The sequence below is a fragment of the Lipotes vexillifer genome, unplaced genomic scaffold (assembly GCF_000442215.2).
Source record: "Lipotes vexillifer unplaced genomic scaffold, Lipotes_vexillifer_v1.1 scaffold1242, whole genome shotgun sequence".
Taxonomy (NCBI): domain Eukaryota; kingdom Metazoa; phylum Chordata; class Mammalia; order Artiodactyla; family Lipotidae; genus Lipotes; species Lipotes vexillifer.
In genome coordinates this window covers 235,606-250,333 of record NW_006793169.1, presented here as the reverse complement: position 1 = coordinate 250,333, position 14,728 = coordinate 235,606, and the positions used below count along the sequence as shown (strand labels likewise).

The following is a 14,728-nucleotide window of genomic DNA, read 5'->3' as shown; positions in this document are numbered from 1 at the left end:
AAAAACAGATGCCCTCCGGCGACCTACACGCAGAGGCGGGGCCAAATCCAAAGCTGAGCCCCTGGGAGATGTGAGAACAAAGAAGAGAAAGGGAAATCTATCCCAGCAGCCTCAGGAGCAGCAGATTAAATCTCCACAATCAACCTGATGTACCCTGCATCTGTGGAATACCTGAATAGACAACGAATCATCCCAAATTGAGGAGGTGGACTTTGAGAGCAAGATTTATTATTTTTTCCCCTTTTCCTCTTTTTGTGAGTGTGTATGTGTATGCTTCTGTGTGAGATTTTGTCTGTATAGCTTTGATTCCACCATTTGTCCTAGGGTTCTATCCATCCGTTTTTTTTTTCTCTTAATAATAATTTTTTTATTTTAATAAAAATTTTTTATTATATTTTATCTTACTTTATTTTATTTTACTTTATCTTCTTTCTTTCTTTTTTCCCTTCCTTTCCTCTTTCCTTCGTTCCTTCCTCCCTCCCTCCCTCTATTTCCTCCTACTTCTACTAATTCTCTCTACTTTCTCTCCCTTTTATTCTGAGCCGAGTGGATGAAAGGCTCTTGCTGCTCCAGCCAGGAGTCAGGACTCTGCCTCTGAGGTGGGAGAGCCAACTTCAGAACACTCGTCAAGAAGAGACCTCCCAGCCCCACATAATATCAAACGGCGAAAATCTCCCAGAGATCTCCATCTCAACACCAGCACCCAGCTTCACTCAACGACCAGCAAGCTACAGTGCTGGACAACCTATGCCAACCATATAGCAAGACAGGAACACAACCCCACCCATTAGCAGAGAGGCTGCCCAAAATCATAATAAGTCCACAGACACCCCAAAACACATCACCAGACGTGGACCTGGCCACCAGAAAGACAAGATCTAGCCTCATACACCACAACACAGGCACTAGTCCCCTCCACCAGGAAGCCTACACAACCCACTGAACCAACCTTAGCCACTGGAGACAGACATCAAAAACAACGGGAGCTACGAACTTGCAGCCTGCAAAAAGGTGAACCCAATCACAGTAAGATAAGCAAAATGAGAAGACAGAAAAACACACAGCAGATGAAGGAGCAAGATAAAAACCCACCAGACCTAACAAATGAAGAGGAAATAGGCAGTCTACCTGAAAAAGAGTTCAGAATAATGATAGTAAAGATGATCCAAAATCTTGGAAATAGAATGGACAAAATGCAAGAAGCAGTTAACAAGGACCTAGAAGAAATAAAGATGAAACAGACAATGATGAACAACACAATAAATGAAATGAAAAATACTCTAGATGGGATCAATAGCAGAATAAATGAGGCAGAAGAACGGATAAGTGACCTGGAAGATAAAATAGTGGAAATAACTACTGCAGAGCAGAATAAAGAAAAAAGAATGAAAAGAACTGAGGAAAGTCTCAGAGACCTCTGGGACAATATTAAACGCACCAACATTCGAATTAAAAAGTGGAAATAACTACTGCAGAGCAGAATAAAGAAAAAAGAATGAAAAGAACTGAGGACAGTCTCAGAGACCTCTGGGACAACATTAAACGCACCAACATTCGAATTATAGGGGTTCCAGAAGAAGAAGAGAAAAAGAAAGGGACTGAGAAAATATTTGAAGAGATTATAGTTGAAAACTTCCCTAATATGGGAAAGGAAATAGTTAATCAAGTCCAGGAAGCACAGAGAGCCTCTGCTGCCGCAGGCTCAAGGAGAAATACGCCAAGACACATATTAATCAAACTGTCAAAAACTAAATACAAAGAAAGCATATTAAAAGCAGCAAGGGAAAAACAACAAATAACACACAAGGGAATCCCCATAAGGTTAACAGCTGATCTCTCAGCAGAAACTCTACAAGCCAGAAGGGAGTGGCAGGACATACTGAAAGTGATGAAGGAGAAAAACCTGCAACCAAGATTACTCTACCCAGCAAGGATCTCATTCAGATTTGATGGAGAAATTAAAACCTTTACAGACAAGCAAAAGCTGAGAGAGTTCAGCACCACCAAACCAGCTTTACAACAAATGCTAAAGGAACTTCTCTAGACAAAAACACAAGAGAAGGAAAAGTCCTATAATAACGAACCCAAAACAATTTAGAAAATGGGAATAGGAACATACATATCGATAATTACCTTAAATGTAAATGGACTAAATGCTCCCACCAAAAGACACAGATTGGCTGAATGGATACAAAAACAAGACCCATATATATGCTGTTTGCTGTCTACAAGAGACCCACTTCAGACCTAGAGACACACACAGACTGAAAGTAAGGGGATAGAAAAAGATGTTTCATGCAAATGGAAACCAAAAGAAAGCTGGAGTAGCAATTCTCATATCAGACAAAATAGACTTTAAAATAAAGACTATTAGAAGATACAAAGAAGGACACTACATAATGATCAAGGGATCAATCCAAGAAGATATAACAATTGTAAATATGCACCCAACATAGGAGCACCTCAATACATAAGGAAAATAGTAACAGCCATAAAATGGGAAATCAACAGTAACACAATCACAGTAGGGGACTTTAACACTCCACTTTCACCAATGGACAGATCATCCAAAATGAAAATAAATAAGGAAACACAAGCTTTAAATGATACATTAAACATTTGCCTTATGTATTGAGGTGCTCCTATGTTGGGTGCATAAATATTTACAATTGTTATATCTTCTTCTTGGATCGATCCCTTAATCATTATGTAGTGTCCTTCTTTGTCTCTTCTGATAGTCCTTATTTTAAAGTCTATTTTGTCTGATATGAGAATTGCTACTCCAGCTTTCTTTTGGTTTCCATTTGCATGGAATATCTTTTTCCATCCCCTTACTTTCAGTCTGTATGTGTCTCTAGGTCTGAAGTGGGTCTCTTGTAGACAGCATATATATGGGTCTTGTTTTTGTATCCATTCAGCCAATCTGTGTCTTTTGGTGGGAGCATTTAGTCCATTTACATTTAAGGTAATTATCGATATGTATGTTCCTATTCCCATTTTCTAAATTGTTTTGGGTTCGTTATTATAGGACTTTTCCTTCTCTTGTGTTTTTGTCTAGAGAAATTCCTTTAAAATTTGTTGTAAAGCTGGTTTGGTGGTGCTGAACTCTCTCAGCTTTTGCTTGTCTGTAAAGGTTTTAATTTCTCCATCAATATAATATCACTGAAGAAATCAAAGAGGAAATTTAAAAATACCTAGAAACAAATGACAATGGAGACACGACGACCCAAAATCTATGGGATGCAGCAAAAGCAGTCTAAGAGGGAAGTTTATAGCAATACAATCCTAACCTTAAGAAACCTCTCGAATAAACAACGTAACCTTGCACCTAAAGCAATTAGAGAAAGAAGAACAAAAAAACCCCGAAGTTAGCTGGAGGAAAGAAATCATAAAAATCAGATCAGAAATAAATGAAAAAGAAATGAAGGAAATGATAGCAAAGATCAATAAAACTAAAAGCTGGTTCTTTGAGAAGATCAACAAAATTGATAAACCACTAACCAGACTCATCAAGAAAAAAAGGGAGAAGACTCAAATCAATGGAATTAGAAATGAAAAAGGAGAAGTTACAACAGACACTTCAGAAATACAAAAGATCATGAGGGATTACTACAAGCAACTCTATGCCAATAAAATGGACAACCTGGAAGAAATGGACAAATTCTTAGAAATGCACAACCTGCCAAGACTGAATCAGGAAGAAATAGATAATATGAACAGACCAATCACAAGCAAAGAAATTGAAACTGTGATTTAAAATCTTCCAACAAACAAAAGCCCAGGACCAGATGGCTTCACAGGCAAATTCGATCAAACATTTAGAGAAGAGCTAACACCTATCCTTCTCAAACTCTTCTAAAAAATTGCAGAGGAAGGAACAGTCCCAAACTCATTCTACAAGGCCACCACCACCTTGATACCAAAACCAGACAAGGATGTCACAAAGAAAGAAAACTACAGGCCAATATCACTGATGAACATAGATGCAAAAATCCTCAGCAAAATACTAGCAAACAGAATCCAACAGCACATTAAAGAGATCATACACCATGATCAAGTGGGGTTTATTCCAGGAATGCAAGGATTCTTCAATATACGCAAATCAATCAACGTGATACACCATATTAACAAATTGAAGGAGAAAAACCATATGATCATCTCAATAGATGCAGAAAAAGCTTTTGACAAAATTCAACACCCATTTATGATAAAAATCTTGCAGAAAGTAGGCATAGAGGGAAATTTCCTCAACATAATAAAGGCCATATATGACAAACCCACAGCCAACATTGTCCTCAAAGGTGAAAAACTGAAAGCATTTCCACTAAGATTAGGAACAAGACAAGTTTACCCACCCTCACCACTCTTATTCAACATAGTTTTGGAAGTGTTAGCCACAGCAATCAGAGAAGAAAAGGAAATAAAAGGAATCCACATCGGAAAAGAAGAAGTAAAGCTGTCACTGTTTGCAGATGACATGATATTATACATAGAGAATCCTAAAGATGCTACCAGAAAACTACTAGAGCTAATCAATGAATTTGGTAAAGTAGCAGGATACAAAATTAATGCACAGCAATCTCTGGCATTCCTATACACTAATGATGAAAAATCTGAAAGTGAAATCAAGAAAACACTCCCATTTACCACTGCAACAAAAAGAATCAAATATCTAGGAATAAACCTACCTAAGGAGACAAAAGACCTGTATGCAGAAAATTATAAGACACTGATGAAAGAAATTAAAGAGGATACAAATAGATGGAGACATATACCATGTTCTTGGACTGGAAGAATCAACATTGTGAAAATGACTCTACTACCCAAAGCAATCTATAGATTCAATGCAATCCCTATCAAACTACCACTGGCATTTTTCACAGAACTAGAACAAAAAATTTCACAATTTGTATGGAAACACAAAAGACCCCGAATAGCCAAAGCAATCTTGAGAACAAAAAATGGAGCTGGAGGAATCAGGCTCCCTGACTTCAGACTATACTACAAAGCTACAGTAATCAAGACAGTATGGTACTGGCACAAAAACAGAAAGATAGATCAATGGAACAGGATAGAAAGCCCAGAGATAAACCCACGCACATATGGTCACCTTATCTTTGATAAAGGAGGCAGGAATGTACAGTGGAGAAAGGACAGCCTCTTCAATAAGTGGTGCTGGGAAAACTGGACAGGTACATGTAAAAGTATGAGATTAGATCACTCCCTAACACCATACAAAAAAATAAGCTCAAAATGGATTAAAGACCGGGGCTTCCCTGGTGGAACAGTGGTTGAGATTCTGCCTGCCGATGCAGGGGGCGCAGGTTTGTGCCCCGGTCTGGGAGGATCCCAGATGCCACAGAGCAGCTGGGCCCGTGAGCCATGGCCGCTGAGCCTGCGCGTCCGGAGCCTGTGCTCCGCAACGGGAGAGGCCACAACAGTGAGAGGCCCCCTACCGGAAAAAAAAAAAAAAAAGCTAAAATGGATTAAACACCTAAATGTAGGGCCAGAAACTATCAAACTCTGAGAGGAAAACATAGGCAGAACACTCTATGATATAAATCACAGCAAGATCCTTTTTGACCCACCTCCTAGAGTAATGGAAATAAAAACAAAAATAAACAAATGGGACCTAATGAAACTTCAAAGCTTTTGCACAGCAAAGGAAACCATAAACAAGACCAAAAGACAACCCTCAGTATGGGAGAAAATATTTGCAAATGAAGCAACTGACAAAGGATTAATCTCCAAAATTTATAAGCAGCTCATGCAGCTCAATAACAAAAAAACAAACAACCCAGTCCAAAAATGGGCAGAAGACCTAAATAGACATTTCTCCAAAGAAGATATACAGACTGCCAACAAACACATGAAAGGATGTTCAACATCATTAATCATTAGAGAAATGCAAATCAAAACTACAATGAGATATCATCTCACACCAGTCAGAATGACCATCATCAAAAAATCTAGAAACAATAAATGCTGGAGAGGGTGTGGAGAAAAGGGAACGCTCTTGCACTGCTGGTGGGAATGTGAATTGGTTCAGCCACTATGGAGAACAGTATGGAGGTTCCTTAAAAAAATACAAATAAAAACTACCATATGACTCAGCAATCCCACTACCGGGCATATATCCTGAGAAAACCATAATTCAAAAAGAGTCATGTACCAAAATGTTCATTGCAGCTCTATTTACAATAGCCTGGAGATGGAAACAACCTAAGTGTCCATCATCGGATGAATGGATAAGGAAGATGTGGCACATATATACAATGTTGTTACTCAGCCATAACAAGAAACGAAGTTGAGCTATTTTTAATGAGGTGGATAGACCTAGAGTCTGTCATACAGAGTGAAGTAAGTCAGAAGGAGAAAGACAAATACCGTATGCTAACACATATATATGGAATTTAAGAAAAAAAAATGTCATGAAGAACCTAGGGGTAAGACAGGAATAAAGACACAGACCTACTAGAGAATGGACTTGAGGATATGGGGAGGGGGAAGGGTAAGCTGTGACAAAGCGAGAGAGAGGCATGGACATATATACACTACCAAACGTAAGGTAGATAGCTAGTGGGAAGCAGCTGCATAGCACAGGGAGATCAGCTCGGTGCTTTGTGACCGCCTGGAGGCGAGGGATAGGGAGGGTGGGAGGGAGGGAGACGCAAGAGGGAAGAGATATGGGAACATATGTATATGGATAACTGATTCATTTTGTTGTAAAGCAGAAACTAACACACCATTGTAAAGCAATTATACTCCAATAAAGATGTGAAAAAAAAAAAGATTCCATTTCTGGGAGAGCTAAAACGAATGAAGTTGTCTCCTTTTGGTGATGTGGAGCTTAGCATAAGCAACTCCATTTTGGGCCTCTGTCTTGTTTTTAGCAATAGATAACTCAGACTTAATTGCTATTGTTAATTTATTACTGATATTTTCCAAGCGTGAAAAGTCTGATGAGGTTCACAGTATGAATAGTACAACTGACAAGAGAATTTCACTCTTACTGTGCAAAAAACAAAGACCAAAAAAAAAGCCTCCTTCCCCCTAGCCCTCCCAACCTCAGCCAGATAGATAACGGCACAGGTACAGAGCCCTGAGTTTCCACAGATTCATCCACAGGAAGGAGTGAGGGTGGGGAACCATACAAATCCAGCCCTCAGCTAAAGCAAATAATAATGGCGAAAAGCTTTAAATAGATCCAGGGAGGAGCTCATTTTCGGGGCATAAGAAGCAGTGCAGCACCTCAGGTATTTCTTCTTTCAGAAATTGCTTTGGTTTGTTTTTACTTCCTTCTCTTCTGTTGGAACAGAAAATACAGACCTTTTACGAACGTATTCACCGCGTCTGACGATGAACTCCTTTAGACCAGCCAAAATAATTGTCCGACAGGGACACAGGACTTCAACCTCAGTTCAGAAAATCCCTGACATCTGACGTAGGAGGATTTATAGGTTTAGTGGAAATTGCTTTTTCTCCTGCCCTCCAGATTACAGACTGTGGGTTGATTTTTTTTTTTTTTTTTTGCATGAGTAAACATCTTTCTAATAATGAACAGAACAATAATGTGTTAAGAGAGAAAAAGAATATCCTTTTCCTTTTTTGCTGTTTCTTGAGAGAACTGTTTGGATTTGGAAACGCATGTTGGCTGTCCAGAACATGAAAGTTGGCCTTTTCCTTTTGTGGTGGCCATGGGCTTTGGCTACTGAAAACAGAGTGCACTGGCGAAAAAGAGACGTACAGGAGATGTCGAAGAAAGGCAGGTGAGTGGACTTCTCCTGATGGAGAATTTAGGGGAAGAGGGTATGTAAAGCAAGCTTCTGGTTTTGTTGTGGAATCGTTTACAATATATGGTGTTTCCCGTGAATGCCTTTCCCCTTTTTACTCCTTTTCCCTTTGTTTTCCTGCCTCCGCCTATTCCCCCTTTTAGGAAGTTAGAATTATGTTTTCTTTTTAAATGATGCTAGATTTGATACAGTGCTATCATTGCATATTCTTCAATCTCTTAGGAATTGTCCTGGGTAAAAGTAGATACTGGATAAAAGAATATATGCACATTAAAAAAAAATAAGGGCAATTATTTGATGTTTGCATCCTAGGTTGGAGCAAATCTGGGAATTCTCAAATAACCCATGGGACCTCTAATTAGTGAGAATGATTCTGTGAGTTCTAATTATTTCTGCTAGATGTGTAAGTCCCTTTTAACATCTTTTAAAAGAGAAGAAAGCAACTGTCTTCAAGCTGTGTGGCTAGGAGGATCATTAGGTTGTCCCCACCAGTAGTAAATCGGGAGGATGCAGGGATGGACCTGCCTGAGGACCAGCCGCTGCTGGTTACCAGCACGGTACACGCCACCCTGGCCATACCAGCCTGCGGAGGGAGCTTAGACAGAGCCAGACAGATCCTTCAGCATCCGTCTCACCTGGGCAGCTCTGTGAAAGAGCTGGTAATGGAATACCTGCATACCTGCTTGTCCGATATGCATCAATAAAATAGGACATTTGGAAATCCCCCAATCCAACTCTCTCTCTTTCACTGAGGAAGAGATGGAGGCAGGAAGGGCACTGATTCTTGGTTCTTTATCAGCCTGAGTCCAAATTGAGCTCCATCTTTCTTCATCTCTGAACGTAACATAAATAGAGGTCATAAAAAAGCAATTAGTATGGAAGGAAGTCCAGCTTTCTGGAGTTTGGGGCTACTGGTTGGGCTGGGTGTCTTGTTCCTCAGTGCCCAGCTCTGTGTTTGGGAGAGCCCTCTGCACATGGGATCCGGAACAGCCAGCTCTGGCTCACAGCGCTTGTTTCAAGCTGTTTTAGCAACATCACAAAGCTAGGACCTGAAATATCCAGTGGTCATGGTGAGCCCGGGACACAGACAGAGACCGCTGTGCACGAGCCATATGTCCTGTTACAGTCAATTGTCAGAAGCTGCTGGGCAAACGGTGGAATCAGTGGAGCGGTGCTGCCATAGAGATGATCTGAACCAAATGTGCTCTCGAGGATTAAAAACAACGACAGCAACAAATCCTATGGGTTGTCGCCAAAAACTTCTCAGCCTCTCTCCCAAGCCAGAGCTGGAGGGGAGATCTATTAGTAAATACCATCGAGGAAGAGAAGTCTAGAGAGTGAAATAGATTTTCTTTTAAAAATTACTTAAAAGAACTTTCACTTTTTTAAAATTATGAAAGCCATATATGACCATTATTTTAAAAACCATAGGAACAAAAATTTTTTCAACACACAGAAATCACCCATAATCCCCAAACCTAGAAGTAACCTTGTTAACATTTTTGTGTATTTTCTTCCAGTCCTTTTTTTCTCTAAGCATATATTGAGTATTTACTAGTCTGGGATTATTCTATGCATATAATTTTGTAACCTCATTGTATTTAATACAATGATTTTGTCTGCTTATTTACTTATTTGAAGTCTATAGAATTATCATTTGAATGGCCACACTATAATGCATAATAGTGTATAATTACCACCATTTAAGCATCTTCCTCTATTTGTGGACATTTAATTGCTTCCTCTTTGTTATTATAAATATTCTGTATGAGTATCTTTGTACATTAGGGTAGTTGTCTACATACACGACTATTTAATTAGGATAGACTCCTGGAAGTGTACTGGGTCAAATGGCAGAAGAACATTTAAAGCTCCAATATAACTGGCAGAATTGCTTTCCAGAATGGTGAACCCAGCCAGGTTTTTGTTTTTATGTAGCATCAACTTTTAAAGGCTCACTTAATTTCAGCCAGACTCTAAACTCATAAGCTGCTGGTAATTTGTATCCAGGCTTCGTTTCATGGGTCATAATAATAACATAGGAAGCAAGGTGAACTCATGCACACAATGGGGCTGAGGCAAGTAAGGTGGCTATGATGCAAAATTTAAGGAGGCCCTTGCACGACCTGAGAGGAAGTGCCTCCTTACATTTTGTGCCTTACTTGACTCTCGGTAAAGATCAGAATGCCAGGGCAATGTTTCTAGAATGAATCAATACTTATGGTCTCTCCCTCCTCCCTGGAAGAATGAAGATCTAGGGACTTCTCTGGCGGTCCAGTGGTTAAGACTCCGTGCTCCCAATGTAGGGGGGCACGAGTTTGATCCCTGGTTGGGGAACTAAGCTCCTGCAGGCCACACTGTGTGGCCAGAAAAAGAAAAAGAATAAAGATCTAGCCTGTCTATACCACAGGCCCCTGGACAAATGCTGGCTCAAGCTCTAGGAGGGTAAACTGATCCCATCAGAAACAAAGTACCATTATCATATTGCTTCGTCTTGCTAAAGAATTCAAATTTACTCTGAAGGTAGAGAGGATCTAATAGTTTCAGCTGATTTCCATTTTGGAGAGATGACACTGGTGGCAGGATGGCAGGAGGATGGGAAAAGTGCTACACGGGGGACAGAGAAAGTCATCCAGTGTGTCTGCTTTAGACCAGATGAGAGATGGTGAGAGCCGGAACCAGGATAATATGAATAGGATGAAATGAACAGGGATGGGGGAGATGGATGAGAGCTTTAAGGAGGTAGAATTGTCAGAATTAGATTGGGTGAAAGTCTAGCAGGTATTTGGATGGTATAACTGGGTAGAGGGTGGTACCAGGGAAGGGAGAGCAGGAAGAGATGCACGTTTAGGGGAAAAGATGATGATTTTAGTATGAGCATGTGGACCTGGATGTGCCTGCAAGATACCAGGAGATGGTTGTCCAGTTGACAGGAAGGCCTACAGGTCCGCAGCTCGGGAGGGAATTCGGGCCTGGAGATGTAGTTGTAAAGAGAGTCCTCCTAGGTGGTGGTGGATGAGGGGACCCAAAGACAGTGTGTAGCATAAAATAAGAGCAGGACAAAGGACAGAGCCTTGGGGACGAACGACATTTAAGGAGAAGTTGGAGGAAGAGGACTCGGTGAAGGAAGCTGAGAATGAAGGGCCAGAGAAACAGATGTAGCACTGGAATACAGAGGTATCAAGGAGGCGAAGGGAGCATCTTTGGGACAGTTATCAGTTGCTTGTTACAGGGCAGGCACTGCCCTGGGCAACGGGTGTCTCGCCAATGACTGAATCAGATACAGGCTCTGCCTGCAAGAGGCTTACAGACCAGAGAAGTGTTCCAGTGCTGTGTCAAGGGTTTCCAGAAGGAGGGAGCGATCAACAGGGTCAGATCCCACCAGAGTCAAAATCAGTTAGGTAGAGGGCCAAGATGTGAGCGGGCCAAGAGATACGGTACGAAGAGCCATTAACAACCTCAGCGAGAAGAGACGGGTGGTGGTGTGTTGAGAAGAGAAAACGGACTGAATGTGGTTCACTCTTAACAAGAAACCTGGTTGTGAACTGGGAGACTGAGACTAGAGAAGGTGAGAGGGAGAGACAGGCAAGAGCTTCCAGGCAAGGGGAGACGAGCGGGTTCAGATGATGAAGGGCAGAGGCCAGGAGGGAGGCAGTGATCACGCACGAGGCACTGCTGTCACATCCTGTCCTGACAAAGCGCAAGCCTCTGGCTTATGGACAGCATCTCTCTGATTGCCCTAAACACCGTGGAATGTGATTTTCTCTTAAGTTACTAGTGTTCTCTCTTCATCTCATCTCTTCATTCTCCAGAGAGTTTGCTGGAACTTTGAGTCTCCACTTTGTGCTTCTCTCTCATCTGGTATGAGCTGCCCCTCATACTGATGGCTTCCTGAGCCTCTGCTGGGCTGCTCCCATGCTCATGACACCCGTCTCTTCCCACTTCCTCTGGCTCAAGTCTTTTCCTCCTCTAATATTTAGCACAGATGTCACCTTCTCTGAGGAGCCTTCCTCGGCCCTCCCCTACCCCTGCCTCTCAAGTCTTAGGTAACTTTCTTCCGAAATTCCACGGCCCCTGATCGGTCCTATCTCAGAGGACTAATCATTCAGCATTATCACTTTTCTTCATCTGTCTCAGCTTCTAGACTCTGAGCCCCTTGCGGGCTGTCTGCTCAGGCAGCCATAACAAAACACCACAGCCTGGGTGGCTTAAACAACAGACATTCATTTTTCTCATAGTCCTGGAGGCTAGAAGGCCACGATCAAGATGCTGGCAAATTTGATTTCTGGTAGGGATTTTCTTCCTGCCTTGTAGATGCCACCTTCTCACATGGCCTTTCCTCTGTGCTCGCCAATGCGGAGTGGGGTAGTGGGGGAGGATCCAGGTGTCTCTTCCTCTCCTTATGAGGACACCAGTCCTACTGGGTCTGGGGCCCACCCTCATGATCTCATTTAACCTTAAGTACCTCCCTAAAGGCCCTATCTCCAAAGACAGTCACGCAAAGAGTTAGGGGACTATATGAACTGGGGAGGGGCACAATTCAGTTCAGAACAAGGGCTCAACCAGCACATTTATTCTTGTCTCCCCAGGTTCAAGTACAATATCTGGTAGATAGTAGATGCTCAAGAAATGTTGGGCATGAATAAATGAGTGACTCCTAACCCTTGCTATTCCTGTACTTCACCCACTCATTCCTTCAGTCATTCATTCATTCAGCAAATATGTATTGACCACACTGCCCCAGGCACTGGAGGCAATGGAGAGGAACGTGGACCTCACTCCTCACTCCAGCACGTGACGTGCTGACAGTTTAGTGGGGATGACAGACCTTAATCCAATAATCTTTACAGAATGTCAGAATATCAAAGACTTTAGAAATCCCCTCCTTTTAAAGACGAGGAGAGAAAGGCCCAGAAATGTGTGGAACTCATGCCACCCTGCGTACCCTCAGAGTCCGCGTACCCTGTTTCTCTACTTCCTGTGCCCTCCTCTGACCAGCATAAAATGAGACCAGGAAGTTCTATTCATGGATGTGAAAGTCGGGTTGAACCATATGAGCATGTTTTGTTCCTTCAGAAACAGTGGAATATCAGCCATTTCCCGTGGTTCTAGCTAACATTTTCTTGTTTAATCCTTACAGTGACCCCCTAAGGTTAGTATTATTCCCCCATTTTATGGGAAACTGGGAAACAGAAAGATCAAGTAACCCAGCCGAGGTTAACAGCTAGTTGGTGGCCACCCTCGGATTCAAACTGAAGTCTGAATGGTGCCAAAGCAGTGACCCTTCCAGTACCACGAGCAGCCTCGTTAAAGAAATCTAACTTCCAACAAGTGATTGTAACTTGTGATTCCTGTGACATTGGGATCTGTGACCCCCCTGTTCTAGGCCTGGTCTCCTCCCCATTCCTTGGGCGAGAGGGCGGGAGGTCACTAGGCTGAGAAGTCACCCAGCAACTTCTCATTCCCAAACGCATCGCAGGCTCCTTGATGCACATACGCTTTGTTTTGTTTTGTTTAACAGCTGGTGTATTTAATTAGTGATGGGAATTCCACTCATAAGACATTTATTGCAAGTCTAAAATGTTCAAAGCCATATAGGTACATTGTGAATAGGATATGATCACTAAACAAAGGTTGCTCATAAAGCAGGTGGTGTTGGTATTAGGGATAGATATTGATCTACAAGTTAGAAAGTAGAATGTTCTATAACGTATGGGGAAAATACAACCTGAGAATTCTGATAAAGAGAATAGGTGGGGAAAATTCAGAGCTTTAAACTAAAAAAACAAAAAAGAAAGTAATGCAGTGTCTTCCAATGGGAAGGCATAGAGAATTTATGTTCAGACATACAAACAAGGAAAAAGGGATGATCTAGGTCGAGATTTTACCTGAAAAGCAGGTGGACAAACATGCTCCTACTGTGCCCTCTTGTCTCCCTGGGAGGGCCATAGCAGGCCAGGTCTGCAAGTTGAGGACCCGTCAGCTTGGTGGGAACCTGGGTCTGTCATGGTGGCAAGAAGAAGGCTTGATCAGAGGAACCCAAGATAACACAGAAGCCACATCCAAGCTGGGCTGGTCCCACCCACACCAGACACAGCCTTCTGGGTCCAGGTGACTCAGGTCTGCCACGGGTATGCAGACTTCAGGTGTCAAGGAATATTCACACTCTGGATTAGTCAGGGTTCTCCAGAGAAGTAGAACAAATAGGATATATATAATACCTATTTCTCTCTCTCTCTCTCTCTCTCTATCTGACCCACACATATGTGTATTGTGTAACATATATATAGTGTAATATGTGTGTGTGTGTGTGTGTGTGTGTGTGTGTGTGTGTGTGTGTGTATGGAGAGACAGGGGGAGGAGGATTTATTTAAAGAATTGGTTCACATGATTGTGTGGGCCACCAAGTCTGAAATTTATGGGGCAGGCAGCCTGGAAATTCCAGAGGGAGTTGATGTTACAGCTCTAATCTGAAGGTAGTCTGCAGGGAGAATTCCCTCTTCCTCAGAGGACCTTAGGAGAAAAGACTGAGTTGATTAGGTGAGAACTACCCACATTATGAAGGGTAGTCTGCTTTATTTAAAGGCTACTGATTTAAATGTTAATTACATCTTAAGAATAGCTTCACAGCAACATCTAGGCTGGCATTTAACTAAAAACTGGTACCATAGCCTAACCAAGTTGACACCTAAAATTACCTATCACACCTTCTTAGAGGCAGTGGTTTGAAAAAGAGATTGTTGGTTACTCCAAAATCCACTTAGTGAGGAATCAAAGGAAATAAACTATTTATACTTGAGGGAAAATACACAATACTGACTCATGATGTGGACGAATGCACAGCCTCTATAGCAATTCAAGAAGCGCAATGTAAATAACATTATTATAACATAAATAAATACAATAAATAAAAATTAAATGGGCTTCCCAGGTGG

General features: G+C 41.7%; 1 protein-coding gene across 1 annotated transcript in view; it reads left to right on the top strand.

Moving 5' to 3' along the window:
• The first annotated feature begins 7,606 nt into the window (after positions 1-7,606).
• GABRR1 (gamma-aminobutyric acid type A receptor subunit rho1) overlaps positions 7,607-14,728 on the top strand; it is a 32,063-nt gene continuing 24,941 nt past the window's right edge. The window contains exon 1 of the mRNA XM_007466251.1: positions 7,607-7,769. Coding sequence (XP_007466313.1) covers positions 7,648-7,769 — 122 coding nt within the window. The 5' untranslated portion in view covers positions 7,607-7,647. The remainder of the gene's footprint in view (positions 7,770-14,728) is intronic.